Raw genomic sequence first — 23,541 nt, 5'->3', positions numbered from 1 at the left:
GTTTTTATTTCCTAGCTCTATGGGAAAACTGACTTCTCCAAACCACTCCAAAAACCAAAAAAAAAAAAAAAAAAAAAAATTAAGCCCAAGAGCAAAATAAAGAATGCATGCCAAAATGTCAGGTTTTTTTGTTTTGTTTTTTGCTCAGAATCTTCTCCACTGAAGAATCCTGATATAGCTCTGAAAAGAGATTCAAGAGATTTTATCATTTCTAAGTGTTCAGAATAAGTTTGTTTCCGTGGAAGGAACTAACTTCACAAGTGAGGGGCTGCCCCAAGCTGTAGACCAAAGCCTGGCAGAGGGACATCTGCATAATTCAGAGTTCACCCAGAGATGCGGAACTCCAGCATAGTCCAGTTAAGGAGCCAGTGGCTACTAAATCAGTCAGTAAAACGACTCAAGATTTGGATGACCTCTGCTCAGAAATAAAAGTACATCATTTGGGAACCTGATCTGCAGTTTGGAAAATATTTTTTAATGCAACAATTACAAACACATTTAGGGTAACTGAATATTAATTCATAATTCTACTTCAGATGGATGGGCGGGGGCTGGGAGTGTAGTTAAAGCACATGCCTCACACGTACACACACAAGGTAAACAGAAACCCATTCCAAATGATACTGTTGAAAAATTACTTCTATCTAAAATAGCTAAAAGTTGATTCATTATTTATTACCATTTGCAATTTTGTCCTAGTGGACAATTCTTTGGGCCATTTAAAACCTCCCCAAAGAGAGAAAGCTATAAGAATGATATCATTAAATTACAAGGACAAATGTGAACTGACTCTAGTATTTACCATAGGACTAAAAGTCAGAATTCACTAAATGTTAAGGCAGCATGACCAGGGCACTAGGTTATAAATGACATAGTGCAATCCTACAACAAACCACCCTGCAATAAATTAAACCTTTATTCCTTCAAAGGACTCCAGCTTATTTTAATAGGAGAAAGAAAATAACAGAAAAGATAGGAAGGCCAAATTAAACTTTAATCTATTTCACAGGTTCCTGGAAATAGTCCTGATTATTCATAAAAGATTCTAAGGATACCTTTTCTTTTTCTTTTCACAATTATGTCCCACTTGCAAATACTAATAGTTGATAATATTTTTGCACCTGGAAAGAAGTATATAGGCTGATCCATTTTCTCCAAGAATACCTGACCTCCAACAAAACAGAAGACACATTGTTTTTCTACCATGTTTTAATGAACTGAATCATGACTTTGGGCAGTGGGAATGTGTCTATTACCTTGAGTCACTTGTGTGCAAACTGGTTCCAAAGGGCTGGCAGCAGCTTCTGATCCTTCTGGTATTTGGAATGAAGATCCCTGCATCACAGGAAAAGACAGGGTTATTTTGCTGATATTCAACTCACTGCTCATCCCCAGTGAACTCCTTAAAATGATGTGCAGGGCAGTCTCCCCTAAGACAGCCATGTGGCCTGCTTACAGTCAAAAGGCAGACACTCTGAACAGTACCTGCTCCTGGTCCATCTGGCTCACCACAGCTTCATATGGAGGTGGGGGGTCCAGGGGACAGAACACTTCCACACCTTTGATTCGAGCTCCGTAGATGTGTGGCAGTGGAATGATGTCAGGACCAACCATCCTAGGAAGAGCATCTTGGCATAAGAAATCACATTCTGCAGACTGGGCCTCTGACTGCAGTGGCTCCTGGACACTAGAGCCTCTGCCTCTAGACTATGGGGAAAACCACTTGCCCCTATCAGAGTCCAAGAGAGGGAGGTCAATCTGCACTGCTCGTGATGAAGCTCCCAGAGTTCCTAACAAGTGACCACACATCAAAGGCAACACCATCATGCTTTTAAGTCAAAAAGCAAACAATGATCCATAGAGACAGCAAACGGAGGAGTGGTTGCCAGAAACTGAGGAAGGGGAGGAGGGCGTGGCAAACTGGTGAAAGGTCTTGAGTTCATCTGTGTTATGAACAACGACCACAAAGCTATAACAAACTCAAGATTTCAGGAAAGGAATATATTTGAAGGTTCTCCCATTCAGCCAAAAACAGTGTGGATTTAGAGAAGGTGGACTGAAGAAGACAAATGTACCACATATCCTGTGAACTTATTAAAATGGTGGCTGCTGTTCTCTTGGTTTAATTTCTCCCTGGAAGCCCTTCCCTTCCCCAGTCCTACAGGCCTTCACTGTTATCTCTCTCTTCTTCCTCATCGTCTCCCACCTCTGTTCTTTAAGTGGGGATGGCTGAGGATTTTTTAGTTATTAAATATTTATATTTCCAATATTTACCCATAAAAGTGTTATAACCCCTGACACTTAATTATTTAAAAATTATTAAACTACAGACTTTCTTTCCCAACTGACTTACTCCCACCCAAATAAAACTATATGCTTTTTCATCTTAAGTGCTGCCTAAATAATAGGGGTTTTTGTTTGTCTTGCACCATGGTAAGGGATCACCAATAGCAAAATAAAAAACAAACACAAAAACCCATGAGATTTCCTGCCCGTGTTTGTAGAAAATTCTACCAAAAAAAAAAAAAGCCTCTGATAATGAAGAATGTAAATTTTAAAATAATTACTATAAAATACACAAAAAGGTCAGAAAACCTATACTCTGATTATAGAGTATTACAGAATGAAAAAAAAAAAAGATAATAGGCAAAGTTCAATGTCTGCTCTTGAAAAATAAAAAGGGGAAAAAAACACAAGAGATAATGAGAAGATAGATTCTGAGTCAGTTACATGCAGGGGACTGTTTTGGGAGGAGAAGTGCTCTCTGGATTTAAAATTGTTTCATTTATTCCTTGTGCCCATTTACAAAATAAAAAAGGAGTAGGGAGTGTCAAAAAATGTGATATTCTTTTTTCCTAACAATAAAACTCATGAAAATCTGGGATTTGGAAGAATGAGAAATGAGAGAACACTCCTCTCTCCTTTATATTTGTCTATCCATAAACAAGGATCTCATTCCCTGCCTGTCCTGAAAGTGGGGACAGCAGGGTCTAGGTGGACTCATCCAGTCTGAACACAGGGCCAAGCATAAAGGGTCCTGGCCTGGGAGGGTTGGGAGGGTCCCAACAAAGTCATCCTGCAGGAGATGTTCTCCCTGAGAAAAGGACTTGTGAGCACGTTTCATCCGACTTCCCTCTCCAGCTGAAGCTGCATAAGAACCACATAAATCCTGAGCCACTTCCTGGATCTAACTGAAGACTCTTTTTGACTAAGGAACTATGCAGTTTTTTTTTTAATCAATGAGACCTATAGACCCCTAGAGGGACAGTCTTCAGTCCTCATTTGCATAACCCCATGCACCATCTTTCCAATCTTTACAAACCTTTGGCTTCCCCCCATCAGCAAATGGCACATGCAGAGGGCTGCCATGTCCTCTGCCTAGGCAGTTACTGCCCCCAGCTTTGCTTGCCTGTTTGTTAGCACTCAAGGTCTTTCTGTGACATTTCCAACCCAGGGTACCTACATGTTCAGAGAGGAACCCTTGCTGAGGGTCAAGAGGTCAGAGAAGTAGGCTTCCATTTTAGACCCTAAACTACAGCAAAATCTCTTCAGAAGGAAATTTGAAGGGAAGAGGAGATACAGTATATGTAAGTAGAACACAAAATCAATGACGTTCTCAGTGATTACTGCATTGACTACAAAAGCCCCATTTATGGGAAATACTCTAGAGTTGATGCAGAAGGGAAGTTCCTTTACTATCAAGCAACTTTTTATTTTACTTGCCTTGGGAAAACAAGGATTCATGGGGGCAAAGGGGTCTGCTATACACTGGCAGGTTGCTTTTGCTCTACTCTGACGGCCTGTGGTGTGCTCGGGTTCCTGTCTGTGTCCAGTGCTTATGGGTGATTTCACTGCATGACCAGGATTAAGCACCACTGCAGAAGGAAATGGACCCGGTGGTTGAGATTAAAGCCCTGCTCTATCTGGGAAAGTTAATCAGATTTTTATTAAGAATGAAGGTCTTTAGAAAACTGCTGCCAGATAAGATTAAGAGCTCAATGTTTCTCAAGAGTAGGACACATACTGAGAACATTTTAAAGCTCACAACTGATAACAGTAGAACATCACTGGTATGGCCTGAATGTGTCCCCCAAAATTCCTGTGTTGGAAACTTATTCCCCAACACAACAGGGTTGGAGGTAGAGCCTCTGGAGAGTGGTTCAGGTCATGAGGGCAGAGCCTTCATGAATAGATTAATGCTGCAATAAAAGGGGCTTGCGGAAGGAGGTTCTCTTTTGTTCTTCTGCCATGTGAGGACACAATGTTCCTCCTCTCTGGAGGACACAGGAACAGAGTAGCATCTTGGAACCAGAGATCAAACCTTGGAGCACCTTTATCTTGATAAGTTAATCTATAACTGTAAGAATAAATGTCTATTCTTTATAAATTTCCAGGGTATGTTACTTTGCTATAGCACATACAGACTAAGAAAAGTAGTCTAAACTTTGGTTTTAAGAAAGTTTTTTTATGTCCATTATCTCTTAACTGCCCTCCCAGCAGCTGTGTGACAACACAGGTGAATGAAGAAATGGAGGCTCAGAAATGGAAAGAGACTAGTCCAGGGTCACCTGTAAAGATACTCCCAGAGTCAGGGCTCTTTCACGTTCATCATGAAGTCTCTAGGAAAACTGATCATGGGCCTGAAAATGAAGAGGTCACTCCAACAGATGACACAAAACATGTTCTACTCTATGCTATAAATAGGCCTTTGGCAACTTACCCCAGGTTGATGCTGCAACCAAGGCACCTTTGACCAAGCGAAGATCTCCAGCTGTCCACAGAAACCTGCACCCTATCACTGGGCACATGGTGGCAGAACTGCTGCCTTTTTGATTCCTGGCACAAGCCAACTTCTAAGGATGGGGGACATCCTGGAGTAGTACAGTAGGGGTACACAGCCCTCTCCTCTACTTATAAATCAATTCACAAAGTAGATAGCCATCTTTGGACAGAAGCCTCAACTGCAATCAGACTTCTGTTTATGACAGTAACTTGAGAAGCCCTTTCTCAAGAAGATACCAAAGCCTGAAGTAGTTGTATTTATAGAAGTTAAATAAATAAATCTCTTCTGAGAGGGCTTACTACCTTACAGGAAATAGATGGCCTCTTTGGTGCAAAAACTGTTGACATACCTGGCCATGGAAATATGGACAAAAACATTCCTGCATATCTTTGCCTACCTGCTTATAAGAATCACCAACTGAGGCTGAACAGCTAATATCTATAAAGTTGAGTTACACTGTGAATCTAGCAAATTCAGTCAAATTTAAAAACACCTTTGACAGAATACGTATCTAAATATAAGTTCAATCATTTTAAAAGAAAAGTATACTGCACTCTGATATTGCAGAAATGCACAAAATGAGGGTGTTTGCCCACTGGCGATTTGATCCAGAACTCCAGGCATATATTCCAGACTGGGTGGGTCTTCTTTCTTACAAGGGTATTTTGCTTGAGTTCCCTGACCCCCAGTGCCCTACCAATTTCTGGACACGGTAAAGCCCTTGGTGAGAAGCATGTCAGTCTTCTCCCAACTTGGATTTGACCAGAGGCTGTCTCAAGACTCAGAAGAACAAATATAAAAATACACCCAGGTCCCCAAAATGTGTGGAATCCACACCAACAAACATCAAGATGGTGGAGCAGAAAAGAGGAAGGGAAGAAGAGAAAGCAAGGTGGGGAGACTGCAGGACATGTGCTGGACAGCAGGACTCCTGAAGCACATGAGTCACTCTCCCTTTCTGCCACTGCAGGAAATCAAATCTGTCTGTTGCCTCCTCTGAGGTCAATCAAGTGCTCACCCGCAAGCTCAGAGAGCCAGGATTCTTACTGAAGATGGCATCTCTCTTCCTAACGATGAAGCAACAGTCGTTTTCACTGTCCTCCAGCATGCCCTCTGTAGACTTCCTGAAACTGGGCTACAGTTTTAGCAAATATGTCCAGTGGCACCCAAATAATCTGTGTTTTGTTGCTATAGCTCTTCAGCAACTGTATGTCTTGGTTCATTTCCTGCAAGACTATGGAAGCTACCCTGGCCCCTGAAGCTTAAAAATGCCAGAAGGCCACTCCCCAAAGAGAGACTAAGCTATCCCACAGCTGCCCCAGGCCATCTGTCCACTCAGCTGACACCCTCTCCAGCTTGTGATCACTGCTGCCTCTGTCTGGGCAGGGGAGGGAGGGGGTTCAGGATTTTCTAGAAGGACAGGTCTGGAAGAGCATTAACAGTGCCTAGTGGGACTCATTTGAAAAGTCACATAGCTGCCCTGAACTTTAGAAAATGTTTTTCCAATAACCACACGCCTGGCACCAAAACGGTTTGTTAACTTTACATATACTACAGAAATTAAAAAGTTGAAATGCATGGCCCTCAGGATAACAAGCTCAAGATACTAGTCTTACTGCAAATTCAGAGGTTTTTCTTTGGGGGCGTAAATATAAGTTTGCTTATTGTTTAAACTCAGCTTAAGGTCACTTCTTCTAGGAAGCCATTCCCATCTCACTATTCTAGGTTAGGCAGACCTCCTCTGTGCACCCCAAGTGTCTCTTTTGATTATAGTGTGATCCTTCAACACACATTCTAATGACCTAGGTGTATACTCCTTGATCGGAGGCGAGGAAGCAGGTCTAGCTCATTTTGAATTTCAATAACCCAACACAGCAGTGAGCAAGCAGCTAAGGATTGACTGTATGTTTGCTGCATGACTAAATGTGTTGTTCTTAAAGGTTCATTTCTAGAAGTCACTAACAACCAGACAAATACAGGTAGAATTTCATTCTACAAATGATAATTCCAGATATTTGAAAAAAGATGGTCAAATTCAGAGCTGGAGTTTGAAAAAGAAAATAAGCAAGGTGTCTATTTTCCTAAACCAGGATAATGCAATTAATAATTAATCTTTTCTTAATGGCTGGGAAGAATTTCATGATTGTTGGGACCTGCTGATGGTGTTATAATGAAACATCGATTTGGTCTAACTGGGAGCGTTTCCAGGGTAACAGCGACTTTCAATCATGTCAAATTACAGTTGTTATCTCCCTGGGTGTCAGTTTTCTCTAGGAAGCTAATTGAAATTGAAAAAGTATCTCTTTAGGTCAAGGTTTGACTTTTCTTCCGATTCACTGGGTTTTTCAGACAAAAGAGAAAAGAGACAATGAGAATTGAGAACGCTGACAAACAACACAATCCATCTATATTTCCAAGAAAAGTCAGAGTCTTGCTGTGACCTCTGGAGACTCAGTTTTCAAGACGGAGGACCCCACTGAGAACCGCAGCAGGACTTAGGGACCATACCTGCGGTTCATCCGCGGTGTGCACGAGTAAAATGTGGCAAAGTAGGAAGGGGGAGGCACAGGCGGCACGAAGTCATCGGGGTCTGGAATACGTCCGTGATCTTCCACGTCTTCTGCAGACATCTGGGACTCATCCTGATTAAAGGGCACTTTGGTGAGTCAGCACAAGGGCGAGGGGAGAAAAGCAATGGGTCACACGAAAGGGCGAGGGGCTGGCTCCGTGGACTCGGCACCAAAAGCGCCTCATGTAAACTTACGATGCAGGATCGCCGGGTGGCAAAGATCTGCAGGTAGCGCAGGGCGGCGGCCACCAGGCAGACGGTGGTGGTCAGCGCATTCAAGGCACACAAGGCAAAGAGGACTTTCTGAAACACGAAAAGAACGTTGCTACGGAGCACCTGAGCGCAGACACCCGGAATGCAGTGTTAAAACATATTTCAATCATAAGCACAACATCCTGGGGAGACAAGGGCCCTGAAAAGACAAGTGTGAGATGGGTCTGGCTCCCGGAAGTCACCAAAATTAAGGCCGGCTGTTATTATGACCCTCCTGCAAGAGTGTGCACTTTTTAATCTTTAAAACTCATCTCAGAAGCTGACTGTCTCAAAAAGACCTGGTATGATGATGTTACAGTTGGCCCTCTGTATCCTTGGGTTCCACATTTGCAGATTCAACCAACCGAAGATAGAAAATATTTAGAAAAAAAAAAAAAAAAAGGACTGACCATGCAGACTTTTTTCTTGCCATCATGCCCTAAACAGTACAATAACTATATAATAGTTTACATTGCATTAGGTATAGAAAATAATCTAGAGATGATTTGAAGAATACAAGAGGATATGTGTAGATTCTATGCAACTGATATGCTGTTTTATGTAATGGTCTTTGACATCACACATTTTGGTGTCCTCAGAGGTCCTGGAGTCAATACCAAAGGATGCTTGCTTTCTGCAAGCACCAGAATGCTATTTAGAAACACACCTTCCAATGGAGTAGCAAAGTTATTTTCTGAAATTGGTGTTCCCTAGGATATGATTCCCAGCCTCCCACCAGGACAGCATGGCTGCTTAATTTGTGGCCACTGATTGTATTTCAGGAGCAATTGGCAGTGCTGCTCCAAGCACCCAATTAGGGCACAGCAGGGGCCAAGGCAACCAGAACATAAACAGGACATCTTTCCTCTGAGCACAGCAGCAAACGCAATTCCAAAAGTTTCTTTTGCTACAGTTCTGGCTCCTGCATGGGGCTTTCCCCAAGTTAAGGCCTGGCTCAGAAAGTTTGGCAGTGACTCAGCCATCAAATATGTAGAAGCCAACGAAAGCAGGCCATTTTTACATCCACTAAACCCAGGGCTGGCAGCTTCCAATAGTTATCTTGCTCTGCTTAGAGATTCTTCCTCACAACAAAAATAAAACCAAAACAAAGATCTGCAGTAAACAATCCAAACAATAAATCAGGCTCACCAACTGATTTTGTCACTCACTGAACTGAATTTTTATATCCAATTCCCTAACAACAATTAATTTTGTATTTCTCTTTGATTGAGATAAATTGTTACTTATTTTTAAGTTTTCTTTTTCATATTATAGTTGTTACCTATTAAATGAGATAATGAATTTCTCCATTATTGTCTGGCCTACCTCTCTTCTTAGTCCATGTGTCACAGAACAGCAACATCTGACAAAGCTCCATAACTCACTCATGCTAACCAATGAGCAGCAGAACAATGACAATGAGCTTGCAATTTAAAGTCTCTGCTAAAAGTTACACCATGCATGCATGGGCACACATATATGTATAGTTAGGCTCCTTTCCATTTTTTGCTAACTTACAATTCTTCAACACACAGAAAGTTGTGTGTTCAAAAATTTTAAGTTCATAATTTAAAGAAACAATAATCTGTGGTTCTTTCCATACTCAATTCTGCCTCTGAGTCACTAAGGAAGAGGTTGCTCATATCTATGACCAGCAGCTTAATTATTTGAGGACCGTGACAGGATAGGAACATTTCAAGTAACGTTGTTGCCTTCATTAAGGGCACAATGGTATATTTCTTGGTGAGGCTGGAACATGTTCAACATACCTTAAGGAGAAGATGAACAGCACTACAAGGCTGAACTGGAAAGAGTTTCAAGGCATTTTCTTTGTCTGTGCATTTGGCTGGTTGAAATTCTTCACAACAGAAGCAAATCTTACCTTCACCTAAATCCACCTTAATGGAAAAGAGGTAGAACAATAATTTAATTATGAACTCTCTTGCTGGACCACAAAACATCAGTCCTACAGAATGCGATATAACATAATCAGGCAGTACCTGCATTAGTCAGAATAGGCAAAGGTATGCTACAGTAATAACCAAAACCAAAATTTCAGTGGCTTAACCAATTAACTTATTTTTCATATATAGTACATGTTCACAGCTGATCAGCAAGGGGATCTACTTAACATATCCCTTGGGGACTCAGACCAATGGAACATCCACCATCTCAATGGCATGGCATGAATGACATGCTGTACAGATAGAGAGCACATGATCAATGGCACACTGGCACTTAAAATAGGATCACCAGATAAAATATAGGATGCCAAATTAAATTTGAATTCAGACAAACAACAATTTTTTAAAATAAAAGTATGTCCCAATTGTTGCCTGAGGCATACTTACACTAAAAAAAAATAACAGTTTATCCAATTAAATTATTCAAATTTAATTGGGCATCCTGTATTTTTACTTATTAAATACAGCAACCCTACTTTAATGCTTCCTCCTGTGAATAATACTCATCATTTGAACTCATAATTTTATTGCCAAAGCAAATCACATGGTCTCATCTAACTCCAAGAAGGTGCAAAGTCCAATCCACCATATATGTGAAACAAGCATATAGTATATCAAACTACTGTAGACCAGATAGGGTTAGAGAGAACTTTTTTCCACATCTTCAATGTAGCCATAGTTGTTACCTATTAAATAAGAGAAAAAGTTCCTGAATTTCTCCTATATTTTCTGGCCAGCCAGAAAATGTTATTTGAAGTAGTAATTGATGCATAACCTCATCCATTTTTAGTGAGATGCTTTGCAAACTTTCAGTTACTTTTCAAGTTTTTCTTGAGTCCATGCTATGGAATTTGTAACACCAGATTTTGGCCACTAAGACTCAGAATCTGAGGGTGAGGTTTATTCTCACTTGTTCTGCTGCCTGAGCTATTGAAAGTTGGCTTTATTTTGCCTAAAAGGAAAGGCTCTACCTCTTTCATTACTTGTTAAGTTAATTAGGCAGCTCTAATTTCACTAGCTGCAAAATTCTTCAGGAATCCTTAAGAATGACTGAATATTCACACTATTTTAGTTGCTAAACAGAGGAGGCACCTTCTTATTGAAATGAGATTCTTAACCTCTAGTTACAGTAAGAAATATCAGTGTTTCACAAAATTAAGAGAAAACTTGATTCCTTATAATCTGAGTAGATTAGGGAACTAAAGGAAAATATTCTGTTAGATTACATAATATTTGAGGACAGAGGGACTATAGCTTCTTTTTATTTTGAGGTATAATTTACACCAAAAAAAAAATTATATGAATCCTAAATGTACAATTTGAGGACTTCGGTGTAATGCATACACCTATGTGTCCAAGCCCTTATGACTGCAGAACACTGCCATCGCCAGAGAAAGCCCCTCCTACCCCTCTCCATCAATCTCTGCCCCCACCTTCCTAGAGGCACCCCTATTCTCAATTTTTGCCCGTATAGATTAGTTTTGCTTCTTCCAAAACTCCATGGATTCTGAAACATTTTTTATTTTTTTGTCCTGAGATCACATTGAAAGGGATGCATTATTATATCAGATCTTGATATAAATTCTGCCTCAGGCACAAGGAATGACAACCTCAGTTACCCTGATGGCCTCCATCATCTCTATTAACTCATCCCCTTCTGGTCTCCATTTCTTCCTGGTGTGTCTATGAAAACGATTTATTTACCTTAGCCATGTCCCCAAACCTAGATCCATAACCCCCCACACAGAGGCACAGGCTGTTTGTATTAGAATTTTTCCACCACTGTCTCACAGTTTTTGAAGTTATATCTTGCTGCTACTATTGATACTAGCCTTCTAAAGAAAACACTATTGATACTGCCCTCTAAAGGAAAACTACTTTGGCCATTCTCACAGGCTTGCTCTAAGCAGAGTCTAGACAGGAAGGAACCCTTCTCTCCTTCCAGGCATCTCTGGCTTCTCTTTGCCCCTCTTCCATAATCAGTAATACCCCTTACACTGAGCTGCAGTCTGCAGTGAATATTCACCCCAATAGGCTTCCTCCTTTAAAGTTTCCAGGAGAACAGTCCCTGTATTAACACTAACGACACTGGTTATAACAAATACGCGCTAATGGAGCCTTCACCCTGCTCTCCTCCCCACCAGGAACCAGACTCACTTTCTCCACCATAACTCCACATGATTTCTACTTCTCTATTCCTCCTTGGAACAAGCCTCCAGACCTTGTCTAAAGCCTCTCCTTCCCCCAGGTAATCCCAGGCATCATCTTACTTCCTTCCACAGCATCCATTCATGAAGCAAGGTGCTCAGTAAGTGAGGAAGCAGGTCTGTGTGCTCCACACAGGTGGCTGCAGGACTCATTTAACACCTGACCTTCACATAGGCAGGCACATCACTCCAAAATCTTTAGGGTAAACCAGGATGGATGGCAACACTTTCCAGATGAGTGAAAGTTGATCCCTTTAAACAAGACCATCCATAAGTTGAATCATAAAAATTATTATGCATACCAATTAATGAGCCCACAGGATAAAAGGAAGCCCTGAGGCTCTTTGCAAAATGACTGAAGGCAAGAGTGCATTTGGTGTTCCTTGTTCCTGATCCTGAACAATCTAATGCTTTCACTTCTCTCTCTAAACTCTTTTCTGCCCAATGTTTCTCAAGACTCCTTTTTACTTCTCTTCAGTCTTTTTCATTGATCTTCAAAACCCCAAAGACATCTCCCCAATGCTAAATAATGAACACCCACCTTCAACCTTGATACTATCACTCACCACTATCAGATCTGTCTTCCTCCTATTATCCTCCAACATTGTGATTTTTCAACCCTAGTCACACATTAGAATATTCCAGAGAGCTTGAGCAAAAAAATGATGTCATCTTTAGCAATCAGGGAACTGTAAATTAAATTACAGTAACCATGACGTCTCACTTTAGCCCGCTCAGACTGGCAAAAATAATTAGAGCTGGGGTGTGGTGGTGCATGCCTGTAATCCCAGTGACTCAGAAGACTAAGGCAGGGAGATCTCAAGTTCAAGGTCAACCTTGGCAATTTAGTGAGACTATCTATGTCTCAAAGTAAAATAAAACAGGGCTAGGGAAACAGGGCTCAGTGGTAGAGTACTTACTTAGTATACATGAGGTCCTTTAAACCCTAGCACTACAATAAAAAATAAAATAGAAATCTTTTGCTGGTAGAAATGTGGAGAGTTACTGGTGGAAATGTGAGATGATAGAGGGTAGTATCCTTTAATACTTAGAGTAGTATCTTTTAATAAAGGAACTGGATATCCAATTTAGATAAAAATACTTATTTCACATAACTACTTTGGACAATTGTTTAGCAGATTCTTAAAAAGTTAAGCCCATTTGACACATGATCCGGCAGTTCCATGCCCAGGTATCTACTCAGAAGAAATAAAATCAGGTTCCCAAAAACACTATACAATAATGTCCATAGCTGCTTTGTTCATAATACTTCTAAATTGGTTGCAACCCAAATGATGTCCATCAAAATAGGAAAATGGATAAAATGAACTGTGGTAGTTTCATACAATGAAATATTGCTCTGCCAAAAAAGGCACAAGCACATGAATAAGTATCAGAAATATTATGCTGAGCAAAATAAGACATAACAAGGTATATACCATATGATTTCATTTATATGAAATTCAAGAAAATGCAAAACTAGCCTACAGTGAAAGAAACAGGAACTATGACTACCTATGAGACAGAGAGTGCCTGAAAGGGACACCAAAGAACTTTCTAGGGTTATGGAAATGTTCTGGTCAAGATGAGTACATAACTTGAGTAAAAACTCAGACAACTGAGACAACTGTGCGATAAGATCTGTGTATTCCACTGTAAATTTTAACTCAATTTTTAAAAAATGGACAGAGTCATAAGATTGTTGGATTTATAATGGGGTAAAAATGGGAGCTCATAACCCACTTGAATCAAAGTGTGAAATATGATATATCAAGAACTATGTAATGTTTTGAACAGCCAACAATAAAAAATTAAAAAAAAAAAAAAAAAGATTGTTGGATTTATAATAAATTAGACAAAAGATACACTATAGAGCAATCCCTTGCCCTGGAAGCTTATTCCACTCAGGACTAAAAGCCCGCATTGGGATACAGTATGGTGCTGATAGCAGCATTGTTTCTATTGGCCCAAACCCAAGCCAACAACAAAACAGAATTAAAACATCTCACATTTCCACCAGTAACTCTCCACATCTCTACCAGCAAAAGATTTCTCTCTATTTTTATTTTTTATTGTAGTGCTAGGATTTAAAGGACCTCATGTATACTAAGAAAGTGCTCTATCACTGAGCTATATCCCCAGCCCTGTTTTATTTTGAGACATAGATAGTTTCACTAAATTACCAAGGTTGACCTTGAACTTGAGATCTCCCTGCCTTAGTCTTCTGAATCACTGGAATTACAGTGATAAAAGAAAAAAAAAAAGGTGTTAGATCTGAGATCTGTATTAATCTTTGTATGATAAATATTTTAAGTGAGAAAAGTTGTAACGAAGCATATACAATATATCCCATTCTTGAAAAATCATGAACAACCCTATCCTGTAAATATTTACCAAAGGAAATTTCCCAGACTGTTACCATGAAGGTAAAATGATGTTGGGGGGAAAGAGGAAAAGGGGAAAGGAAACTATTCTCTTTCCCAAAGACTTACTTCATTTATCAATGACCTTCCTAATGAAAAACAATTAATTATAATATGATCCCATTGATGGGAAATTATGTATACTGTGTGAATAAAAAGATACATAAAACAAAGCTAAGTGGTTAACTGTGCTAGAACTAGGATCCCTACAATACTAGTATTTTTAGTGATTCTTAAGTTCTAGTCTATATTTCATGGCTTGTTCAAACTTTCACAATTATATAATCAGAAATAATCACAGAATTGATTTTGTAGAGGTAATTTTTAAATTCAAAATATACTTCATACAAAGTATTTATCTACCAGGGGTAATACAGACTATATAAAAAGAATTCCTACAATGCAACAAAAAATAATAATAATAATTACCTAACCGAAAAATGGGCAAAAGACTTAAATAAACATTTTCTCCAAAAAGAAATACAAATGGCCAACAAACACATGAAAAGTTGTTCAATATCACTAATAATCAAAGAAATGCAATCAGTATTACAATTAGATATAACCTCATCATACTCATTAGGATGGCCACTACAAGAAAAATAGAAAATGGGTGTCAATAAGGATGTGGAGAAATTGGAATCCTTGTGCATTGTTAGTAGAAATCTAAAATGGTGCAGCCACTTTGGAAAATATTATGGAGGCTCCTCAAAAAGTTAAAAAGAGAATTACTGCTGAGCATGTTGGTGCATGCTTGTAATCACCTTAGGAGGCTGAGGCAAGAGGATCACAAGTTCAAGGCCAGCCTCAGCAACTCAGAAAGGCCGTAAGCTACTTAACAAGACCCTATCACAAAATAAAACATAAAAAGGGATATGGCTGTGGCTCAGTGGCTAAACACCTGGGTTCAATTCCTAGTACCAAATTTCCAAGAAGATTGCCATATGATCTAGCAAACCCATTTCTGGGTATAAATCCAAAGGATCCCAAAAAGATATTTTTAAGATAAATTTGTGTTTATCACAACACTATACACAGTAGCCAAGAGGCAGAATATTTATCAAAGATTAATGGATAAACAGAATGGGTCATATACATCTAAAAGAATATTATTCAGAAAAAAATATTATTCAGTCTTGAAAGGAAATTCTGGCAGGGGATTAGCAAGGATGGTGGAATGTGATGGACATCATTATCCAAAGTACATGTATGAAGACACAAATTGGGTGTCAACCTACTTTATATACAAAGAGAGATAAGAAAAGTTGTGGTATATATGTGTAATAAGAATTGTAATGCAAAAAAAACAAAGTTCATGTATAAAGACATGAATTGGCGTGAACATACTTTATATACAAAGATATGAAAAATTGTGCTCTATATGTGTATAAGAATTGTAATATTCGGGTTGGGGATGTGGCTCAAGTGGTAGCGCGCTCGCCTGGCATGCGTGAGGCACTGGGTTCGATCCTCACTACCATATAAAATAAAGATATTGTGTCCACCTAAAAAAACTAAAAAATATTAAAAAAAAAGAATTGTAATACATTCTGCTGTCGTGTGTTTAAAAAAATAAAATTGATTAAATAAAAATAAAATTTAAAAAAAATTAAAAAGAAAGGAAATTCTGATCCATGCAACAATTTTCCTGAATCGTCCTTCCATATATCGTCACTTTTCGCTTCTGGTCTGTGTCTTTTCTCTTTGCCCCTTCTCATTTGCTGTGTGGCTAATAATTAGAAAACCAACCTTTGTCCAGAATTTTTCTCTGGGAACTATTTGTACATAGAGGAGTATGTGTGGGGTTCCTGGAAACTCCCAAGATAAAAGAGACCTAGATATAACCCTCCAGGAGATTCCAGCTGAGAAAAAAGAAGACGAGTACATAAATATTTTTAGCACAAAAGAGAAAGGGATAGATAAGCGCCTAAGAAATATACAGATAGAATATTCTGGAAGATTATTTTCTCTGTGGATCAGGGACTATCTCCTGAAGAAAACAGTCTTTTAATGGGGCTTTAAAAAAACTAATAGCATTTGAACAGATGGAGAGGTTAGGGGAAGGGAATCCTTGGGGGAGAGACACCATTGTTAGAAATAAGAAAATAGGGCAAGATCCTAGGAAATAACATGGGGGTTTGCCTCAATTATAGGGATTGTGAGCTGCTCCAGTGCAAAGGCAGGATGACAATTCACAGAGGGCCTTAAAGGTTATGTGAATCCATAATTTAAGGTTATTAAACTACAGAATCTGAAGAATTCTAAGAAAGACTATTACTCGGCATTAAAAAAGAATAAAACTATGGCATTTGCAGGTAAATGGATGGAGTTGGAGAATGTTATGCTAAGCCAAGTCAGTCCGTCCCAAAAAAACTAAAGGCGGAAGATTTTCTCTGGTTAATGGATGCTTATCTATGATAGTGGGTACAGGGCAGCACGGGAAGAATAGAGGAACTTTAGATAGGGCAAATGGGAGAGGGATGAGAGGTTATGGGGGCAGGAAAGATGGTGGAATGAGATGAACATCATTACCCTAGGTACATGTATGACTGCACAAATGGTGCGCCTCTACACCGTGTACAATCAGAGAACTGAAATGTTGCACTCCATTTGAATACAATGAATTGAAATGCATTCTGCTGTCATGTACAACTAAGTAAAACAAATTTTAAAAAATAAATTAAAAGAAGAAATTTAATTTATAACAATATTTGAATTATTAGTGCTTTAAATATTTTTATGTGTTAAAATATTACATAGAAATTTATATATTATGTATTATGTAAAAACATTTAGCATTTAGAAATAATGACTTAAATAAACATTAATTTTGAAATATAGATGTGTGGTCATGTACACTTACACATGTGCCAGAGTGTGTAGTAGCTATAAAAGAAGATCCTTTGTATTTTTAAGAATTAAAATTAGTTATAGTAATAATTTAATGATTTATGGGAATTTAAAACATCTGACAAACATTACTAATGAATATCTATCTGATAATAGTTAAAATTAGAATTTTCTAACATAAATGCATACAGAAAAAAAATCAAGATACTGGTTTATAGATAGGAAACTGAGGCTAAAGATAAAAAGGCATTGCTCTTTATTATATCAGCAATTGGAGTTGAAGCTCATATCTCTTTTCTTATGTATCCCTTTTCAAAACAGTATCTTGTTGTCTTGTAATTACATTGATAAATTCTCCAGGCTGCCAACTCCACAGCTGCTTTCAGAGACGTGTTGGAGTTCTGGGTTACTGAAGTTTAATTTAAATTTACATATTTCATATTATGTTACATTGATATTTTAAATAATGGAACATCCTACCTAAATTTTTCTCTTTCTAAATTTAGGCATATCAAATAAAGTAAAATGTGGCATTCATTTGTTTTCATAAGGATCTTATACTGCTTAAATGTGGTTGCAATTTGTTGCTTTTGGTTTAACTGGTAGTGAGGGAGCCATGTTTTTTATCCACATAAATAAGCAGGGCTATCACTAGATACCTTATTCCTATAATCACATTTGGATTTTGAAAAACATTACAACCAACTCCATCATCTGTGAGTGTTCAATTTTTCATTTGTTTTATCCACCTTCCCCATTAAAATAGAAAAATATTATTAAGAAAGTCCTTAAGGTTTCTGAAAGAGGTTATTTAAGTTGCAATGATTTAACCTATAGATGATGTGATGTAATCAAGTTGTTCTTCATGAGTATCCCCATAAAATTTTGTGTTCATTATCAACACTGTATTCTCACTTTTATAGATCACAGTGTAAAGTGAATATCAATAAATTTATAATTGCAAAATGAAAAAAAAAAAAGAGCAACAGGTTTTCAGTTGAGTTCCTGGGAAGTTTTCCTGTCTGGGGAGGTCATGAGTTTCACTGAGGAGCTTCAAATCCACCACAGCCTTTGTAGCAAGGTGGCAGCCCTCTTTGCTTGCATCCTGCTGGTTTCTGTAGGATCAGGCCACCTCACAACTAAGTTCCAAATAGATGAGATTCACTACAACTTCCAAAGAATCCATTCCTTTTGCTTTGTGTCACACAGAGACAGCTGTTACTGAGAACTACTTTTAAAAAGTTCAGAGAGAGCCAGTGATTCTATTCCTGGGTAATGCACTCAAACGAACTGAGAGCAGGGTGCAGAAGAGATATGTGTTGCACCCATGGTCATAGAGCATTGTGCACAATAGACAAAAGATGGAAACAACCCAAGGGCCCATCCATGGGTGAATGGATAAACAAAATGTGTCACATGTACATACAATGGTGTATTATTTGGCTTTAAAGAGGGAAGGGAATTCTTACACACACTTCAACATGGAAACACCCTGAGGGCATTATACTTAGAGAAGTAAATTACTTGCAGAAAGATAAATACAGTATGATTCAACTTATATGAGGTACTTAAGAGAACTGAAATTCATGAAAGTGGAAAACAGAATGGTGGTTGCCAGGCACTCAGGGAGAGGATGAGAGTGGGATGCTATTTCAGAGTTGCCCGATGAGGAGTTCCGGAGATGGCTCGCACAGCAGTGTAAATGCACACAACTGCTACTCACATGTACACTTAAAAATGGTTAAGATGGTCAACTTTAGGTTATATGTATTTTACCACAATTTAAAAAATTTTTTTAAATTAGAAATGCTGCAAGCCCACACCCTTTTATCCACAATCCTAAAATCCCAAAAGCTCTGAATACCAAATCTTGATTATAGCCTGCTGTCCCAGACTTCACTGGCATGCTGCATAATAAATGGTGTATGTCCCATACTTATCCTCTGAACTCAGAAAATCCCTTAATGCTGACATTCACCTAACCACAGAGCTTTCATATAAAGATCATCAGCCCGAATCCTTTTAATACCCATTTCTCCTCTTTAGAGGAAGGCAGATAGATCATTCACTAACTAATGATGTACGACATGTCTATGGTTCTGGGGTTATAATGGTTGATCACTGCTGTGGCAAAAATTGACAATCAAGTAAAATAATGAGCAAGAGCTCTTTGCTTTGTTTTCCCAATTCCTTGTACCAATTTCAGGCTTCACTTCTGCACAGTTGTCAGTCACACTGCTACTCGTCACACCAGGAGAGCAGCCGGGCCAAGGTCTGCCTGATGCACAGTGATGTCTAGGGCTGCTTACCAGATCACACCTGGGCACGCTGGACACAAACTGCGCCCCTTGGCAGCCTAGGATGAATCCCGCGAGATTTAGGAGGACACAAACCACAGAGAGCAACACGAAGAGGTTTACCTAAAATGGAAAGAGGATGGGCAGTTAGAAAAAGACCACAGCTAAATACAGGCAAGGTTTGATTGGAACAAAGAAAAAAAAAATTCTTCCAAGAGAAAATTTTTAAAAATTCAAACAATGCTTTTATAAACTTTTTTTTACCATATTTTAGAATTTTTTTAATTGTGCTAAGGAATGCCACTGACTCACATCTTCTCAATAATCTCATGTTCCTATTTTTTTCCTCTTTGCAAATAATTCTTCTTCCTTTATCTTTGATCCAGATGTTGTGTGAAGCCCTGGCTATTTCCTCATTGAGTCATTCTAACTTTTCCTGAGTTTTGCTGGATCAATAACAGTAAATAGACAAAAGAAAAGCTCTAGATTATAAGAGGAATACAGGAAAAACAAGGATCTCAAAGTCATTGATGGCCAAATATCATAGGATACAAATGAAAGTAAAAATGGGTCTTTTCACAGATCATGACAGTTTAGGTACTAAAGAAGTGCACAACAATTTTCTGTGAACTTTTTTCCATAGTTAAAAATAATATTACTCCAAAGTGGTGGGGCACACCTATAATCCCAGTGGCTCAGGAGGCTAAGGCAGGAGGATTAGGGTTCAAAGCCAGCCTCAGCAACTTAGTGAGATACTAAGCAACTCAGTGAAACCTTGTCTCTAAATAAAATACAAAGTAGGGCTGGGGATGTGGCTCAGTGATTGAGTGTCCCTGAACTCAATCCCCAGTACCCAAAATAATAATAATATAATATTACTCCAAATAATTAAGAACTGACAGAAGTCAACCAAGAAGCCAGCATTTACTTGGTGAACATCAGAGGCTACACAGGTCTTTCAACTTGATTATTATGAATATTGAAATTTTTTATAAATACAAAAACAAATACAAAAGGTTAGAGCCAATAATTATTACTGTGAAAACAAAGCATCAATTTAGATAGCTGATATATCAGAGTTGGCTGGCAAATGAGTTCACAAATAAACACCAATAGAGAAAACTTGGCCTTCAACTAAAATGTTCATTCCCTGTCAAACTTCAAAGCATCTCTCCAGACCCATGTTGTAAGTCAGTATTTAATACCAAATGATGCCATCCTTCCTAGGGGGAATTCCTGCTTCTCCCAGAGGAGTCTGGCTTCTCTCCTTTTATTGCTAATTTGTAACAGCCTATCATAAAATCTTTGGGAAAATTCTGATCACGGCTACATTCCAGTTTCCCAGGCTGGATTCCTTGGTGGCCAGAGGACTTGACGTGAGCAGCAGACAACATGTGTCCCCTCTTGCACAGTACTACTTGTGATTATGGCAAAGCTTTCCAGAAAAGGAGGATGTGTTGTTGGCAAATGACAGAGCGGGATCTTCCCATGTAGATTCTCGCAAATTGCCAATTGCTATTCAGATATTTAACACATCTGAAATCTTCATATCCAGCAACACAATCAGTGCTAATACAGGGAGATCTTGAACTTTCCTTTAGAAATTTTCCATAGCAAAATACAGGATGCCTTGAAAACACAGCAGAGTTTTGGTCCTACAGCAAACAGCCCACTACTACCCTTCATAAAACTAAAAATTAACATCACCCCATGCAAAACTGAGTGAGGACCCAACACTCCCAATGCTGGACCCCAAATCTCTTTACTAAAATATTAAACCTGGCTATCAAAAACTATAATAACAAAATCAATAGGCATGTCACAGATAAGGAAAAAATATTTTCATGCATATATTGAACAAGGAACCTGTATCCAGGATATAAATAACCCCTTGTTTCAATAACAAAAAGATATACAACCCAATTCAAAATGTGGGGCAAAAGACTTGGACTGACATCGCACACACACAGAAGAAAGTTACAGGAAGCCAACCGGCACATGGAAAGATGTTCAACATTATCAGTCATCATGAATGCAACTTAAAAATACCATGAGATACCACTAAACACAACTAGAATGGTTAAAATTTAAAAGTTAACAATACCAAGTGTTGGTAAGGATGAGGAACTCTGAACTTTTGAAACATTGCTTGTGCAAGTATAAAATGGTGCAATTGCTTTAAAAAAAAAACTGTCAGTACAATTACTTTTAAAACCTGCCCAGTGAAGTGAGCATCATGACTTTCAGTCCCTGAATTTTACAGAAGCTAGTTCATACTTGAGATTTGTTCTCAAGAAATAGAAAAGTCCAGGGTTGACAGAGAAATATCTTCTTAGAACCTGTATTTTAAACCATGAGACAGACTGGAAGCCAAAAAGTAGAGGGCTTGCCCACGTGGCCCTGGGGACATCAGGGGAAGATGCACATCCAAGACCTAGGCAGTGAGCCCTCTCACAAGGACTCACAACCTGACTTCAACCTTTTATGCTGTGGTTTCATTTGCTACTAACTTGAATCTTAAATATTTTGTGATACTCATACCAAGTGCAAAATGCAAAAAAAAAAAAATACTATGTTTTTCAATTCAGTATTTGGGATTCACCTTGCCTCTCATCAATTGCATTGTGTCCAAGTTCATCCCAGGCATCAATTAAGTGACTAAATAAGAGGTTTGGGGAATCTGTGGCTACCAAGAGGCAGCATCACCTTCTGTTTGCCTCTCACCTGATAAAATTTATTCATAATCCCTATCGCATAATGCCATTAAATAATTATGGCTATCACAGCTTGGTATTGTTGAGTGTGCGTTTTGATATAAGATTTCATTCTTTAAATAGGCTGACCTTTCCCTGCTGCCAAAGGACTTTTATTTTGTCCCTTACCTCCCTACTGCTCCAAGCTCAAGATGTGACAAACTTACTGTTCATGTTTAAATAAATAAGCAATTCCAATAATTGTGGGAAAGCACAAGCTTTAAAACTGATTAGACTTCAAATGGCGAGTTGAAGGGAAGCATTTTGGTCTACTAGCTCCTGGAAACCCACTAAGATGGTAGTAAAATGAGGATTTAAAATGCAGAAATGTAAAGGGACAGCAAAGATTCAGAAGGTTGAGTATGAACTGACCCAGTGGTGCTGAGAAAAATGAATCTCACGACAGCAAGGAGGAAAGACAAACCCCTATAGGATTTACTCTTCAGAATCCCCAAATACTCAGCAAGGGGTGGCCACCAGCCCCCTCTGGAAATGGAAGTAAGTCTCCAATTAAGGCTGATTCCAAATCTACTGAAGAAACAATCATAAAATGATAACAAGCACCATGGAAAACTATCATAAGTTTCTAATGAAGTTAAACATGAACCATACTATAACCCAACAATTCCACTCTTAGATATGTCCCCAAGACAGGTTAATGTAGAGTTCATAAAAAGCCCAGACAAGAAAACTTAGAGCAACTTGTTCATAATAGCCAAAACAAGAAACCCAAATGCCTAAGAACAGGAACATGGATGAATAATTACAATATATCCCTAAAAGGAATAAAACTTAGCAATAAAGCCAGGCACGGTGGAGTACACCTATAATCCCAGCAACTCAGGAGGCTAAGGCAAGAGGATCATGAGTTCAAGGCCAGCCTCAGCAACTCAGCAAGACCTAGAGCAATTTAGTAAGACCCTGTCTCGAAATAAAAATATAAAAAGGGCTGGGGATGTAGCTCAGTAGTAAGGTGCCCTTGGCTTCAATCTCCAGCACCAAAAAATTTAAAAATGAAAAATGTTTATATAAAATAACTCCAACAATAAAAATGAGCAAACTCCAGATGCATGGAAACACAGGGATGAATCTCAGACACATTATACTGTGTGAAGAAGCCAGACACAAAAGTGCACATGCTGTATGATTCCATATATATGCAGTTTTAGAGCATGTAAAACTAATCAATAGTGAAAAATATCGGAACACTGGGTACCCCTTGTATGGATATGATTTAAAAGTGTTGCACAAAGTTTCACTGTGTTGAAAGTCTGGTCCCTAGTGTGGCTATGCTGAGAGTTGGTGGGACCTACTGAGAAGTCCATAGGCAAAGGAGGGTGTACCCTTACAAGGGATTGTGGGACTCCAGTATCTTTGGCTTGCTGCTTTGACGATGTGATCTCTTGCTACCACCACTGTCATCTGCTAAGAGGTGAGGCAGAG

At 38.8% G+C, this 23,541-nt stretch overlaps 1 protein-coding gene across 1 annotated transcript in view; it reads right to left on the bottom strand.

The window, feature by feature from the left end:
• Entrep1 (endosomal transmembrane epsin interactor 1) overlaps positions 1–23,541 on the bottom strand; it is a 61,428-nt gene that overhangs the window by 6,627 nt on the left and 31,260 nt on the right. Inside the window, exons 3-8 of the mRNA XM_015492906.2 lie at positions 19,358–19,468; positions 9,374–9,502; positions 7,548–7,655; positions 7,292–7,425; positions 1,486–1,615; positions 1,257–1,335 (exon numbers count right to left, since the gene is read on the bottom strand). Of these exons, the coding sequence (XP_015348392.1) occupies positions 1,257–1,335; positions 1,486–1,615; positions 7,292–7,425; positions 7,548–7,655; positions 9,374–9,502; positions 19,358–19,468 (691 nt within the window). The remainder of the gene's footprint in view (positions 1–1,256; positions 1,336–1,485; positions 1,616–7,291; positions 7,426–7,547; positions 7,656–9,373; positions 9,503–19,357; positions 19,469–23,541) is intronic.

The sequence above is a fragment of the Marmota marmota genome, unplaced genomic scaffold, assembly GCF_001458135.2.
Source record: "Marmota marmota marmota unplaced genomic scaffold, marMar, whole genome shotgun sequence".
Classification (NCBI taxonomy): Eukaryota; Metazoa; Chordata; class Mammalia; order Rodentia; family Sciuridae; genus Marmota; species Marmota marmota.
Note: the sequence above shows the minus strand (reverse complement) of the source record. Positions and strands in the feature narration are given on the sequence as shown.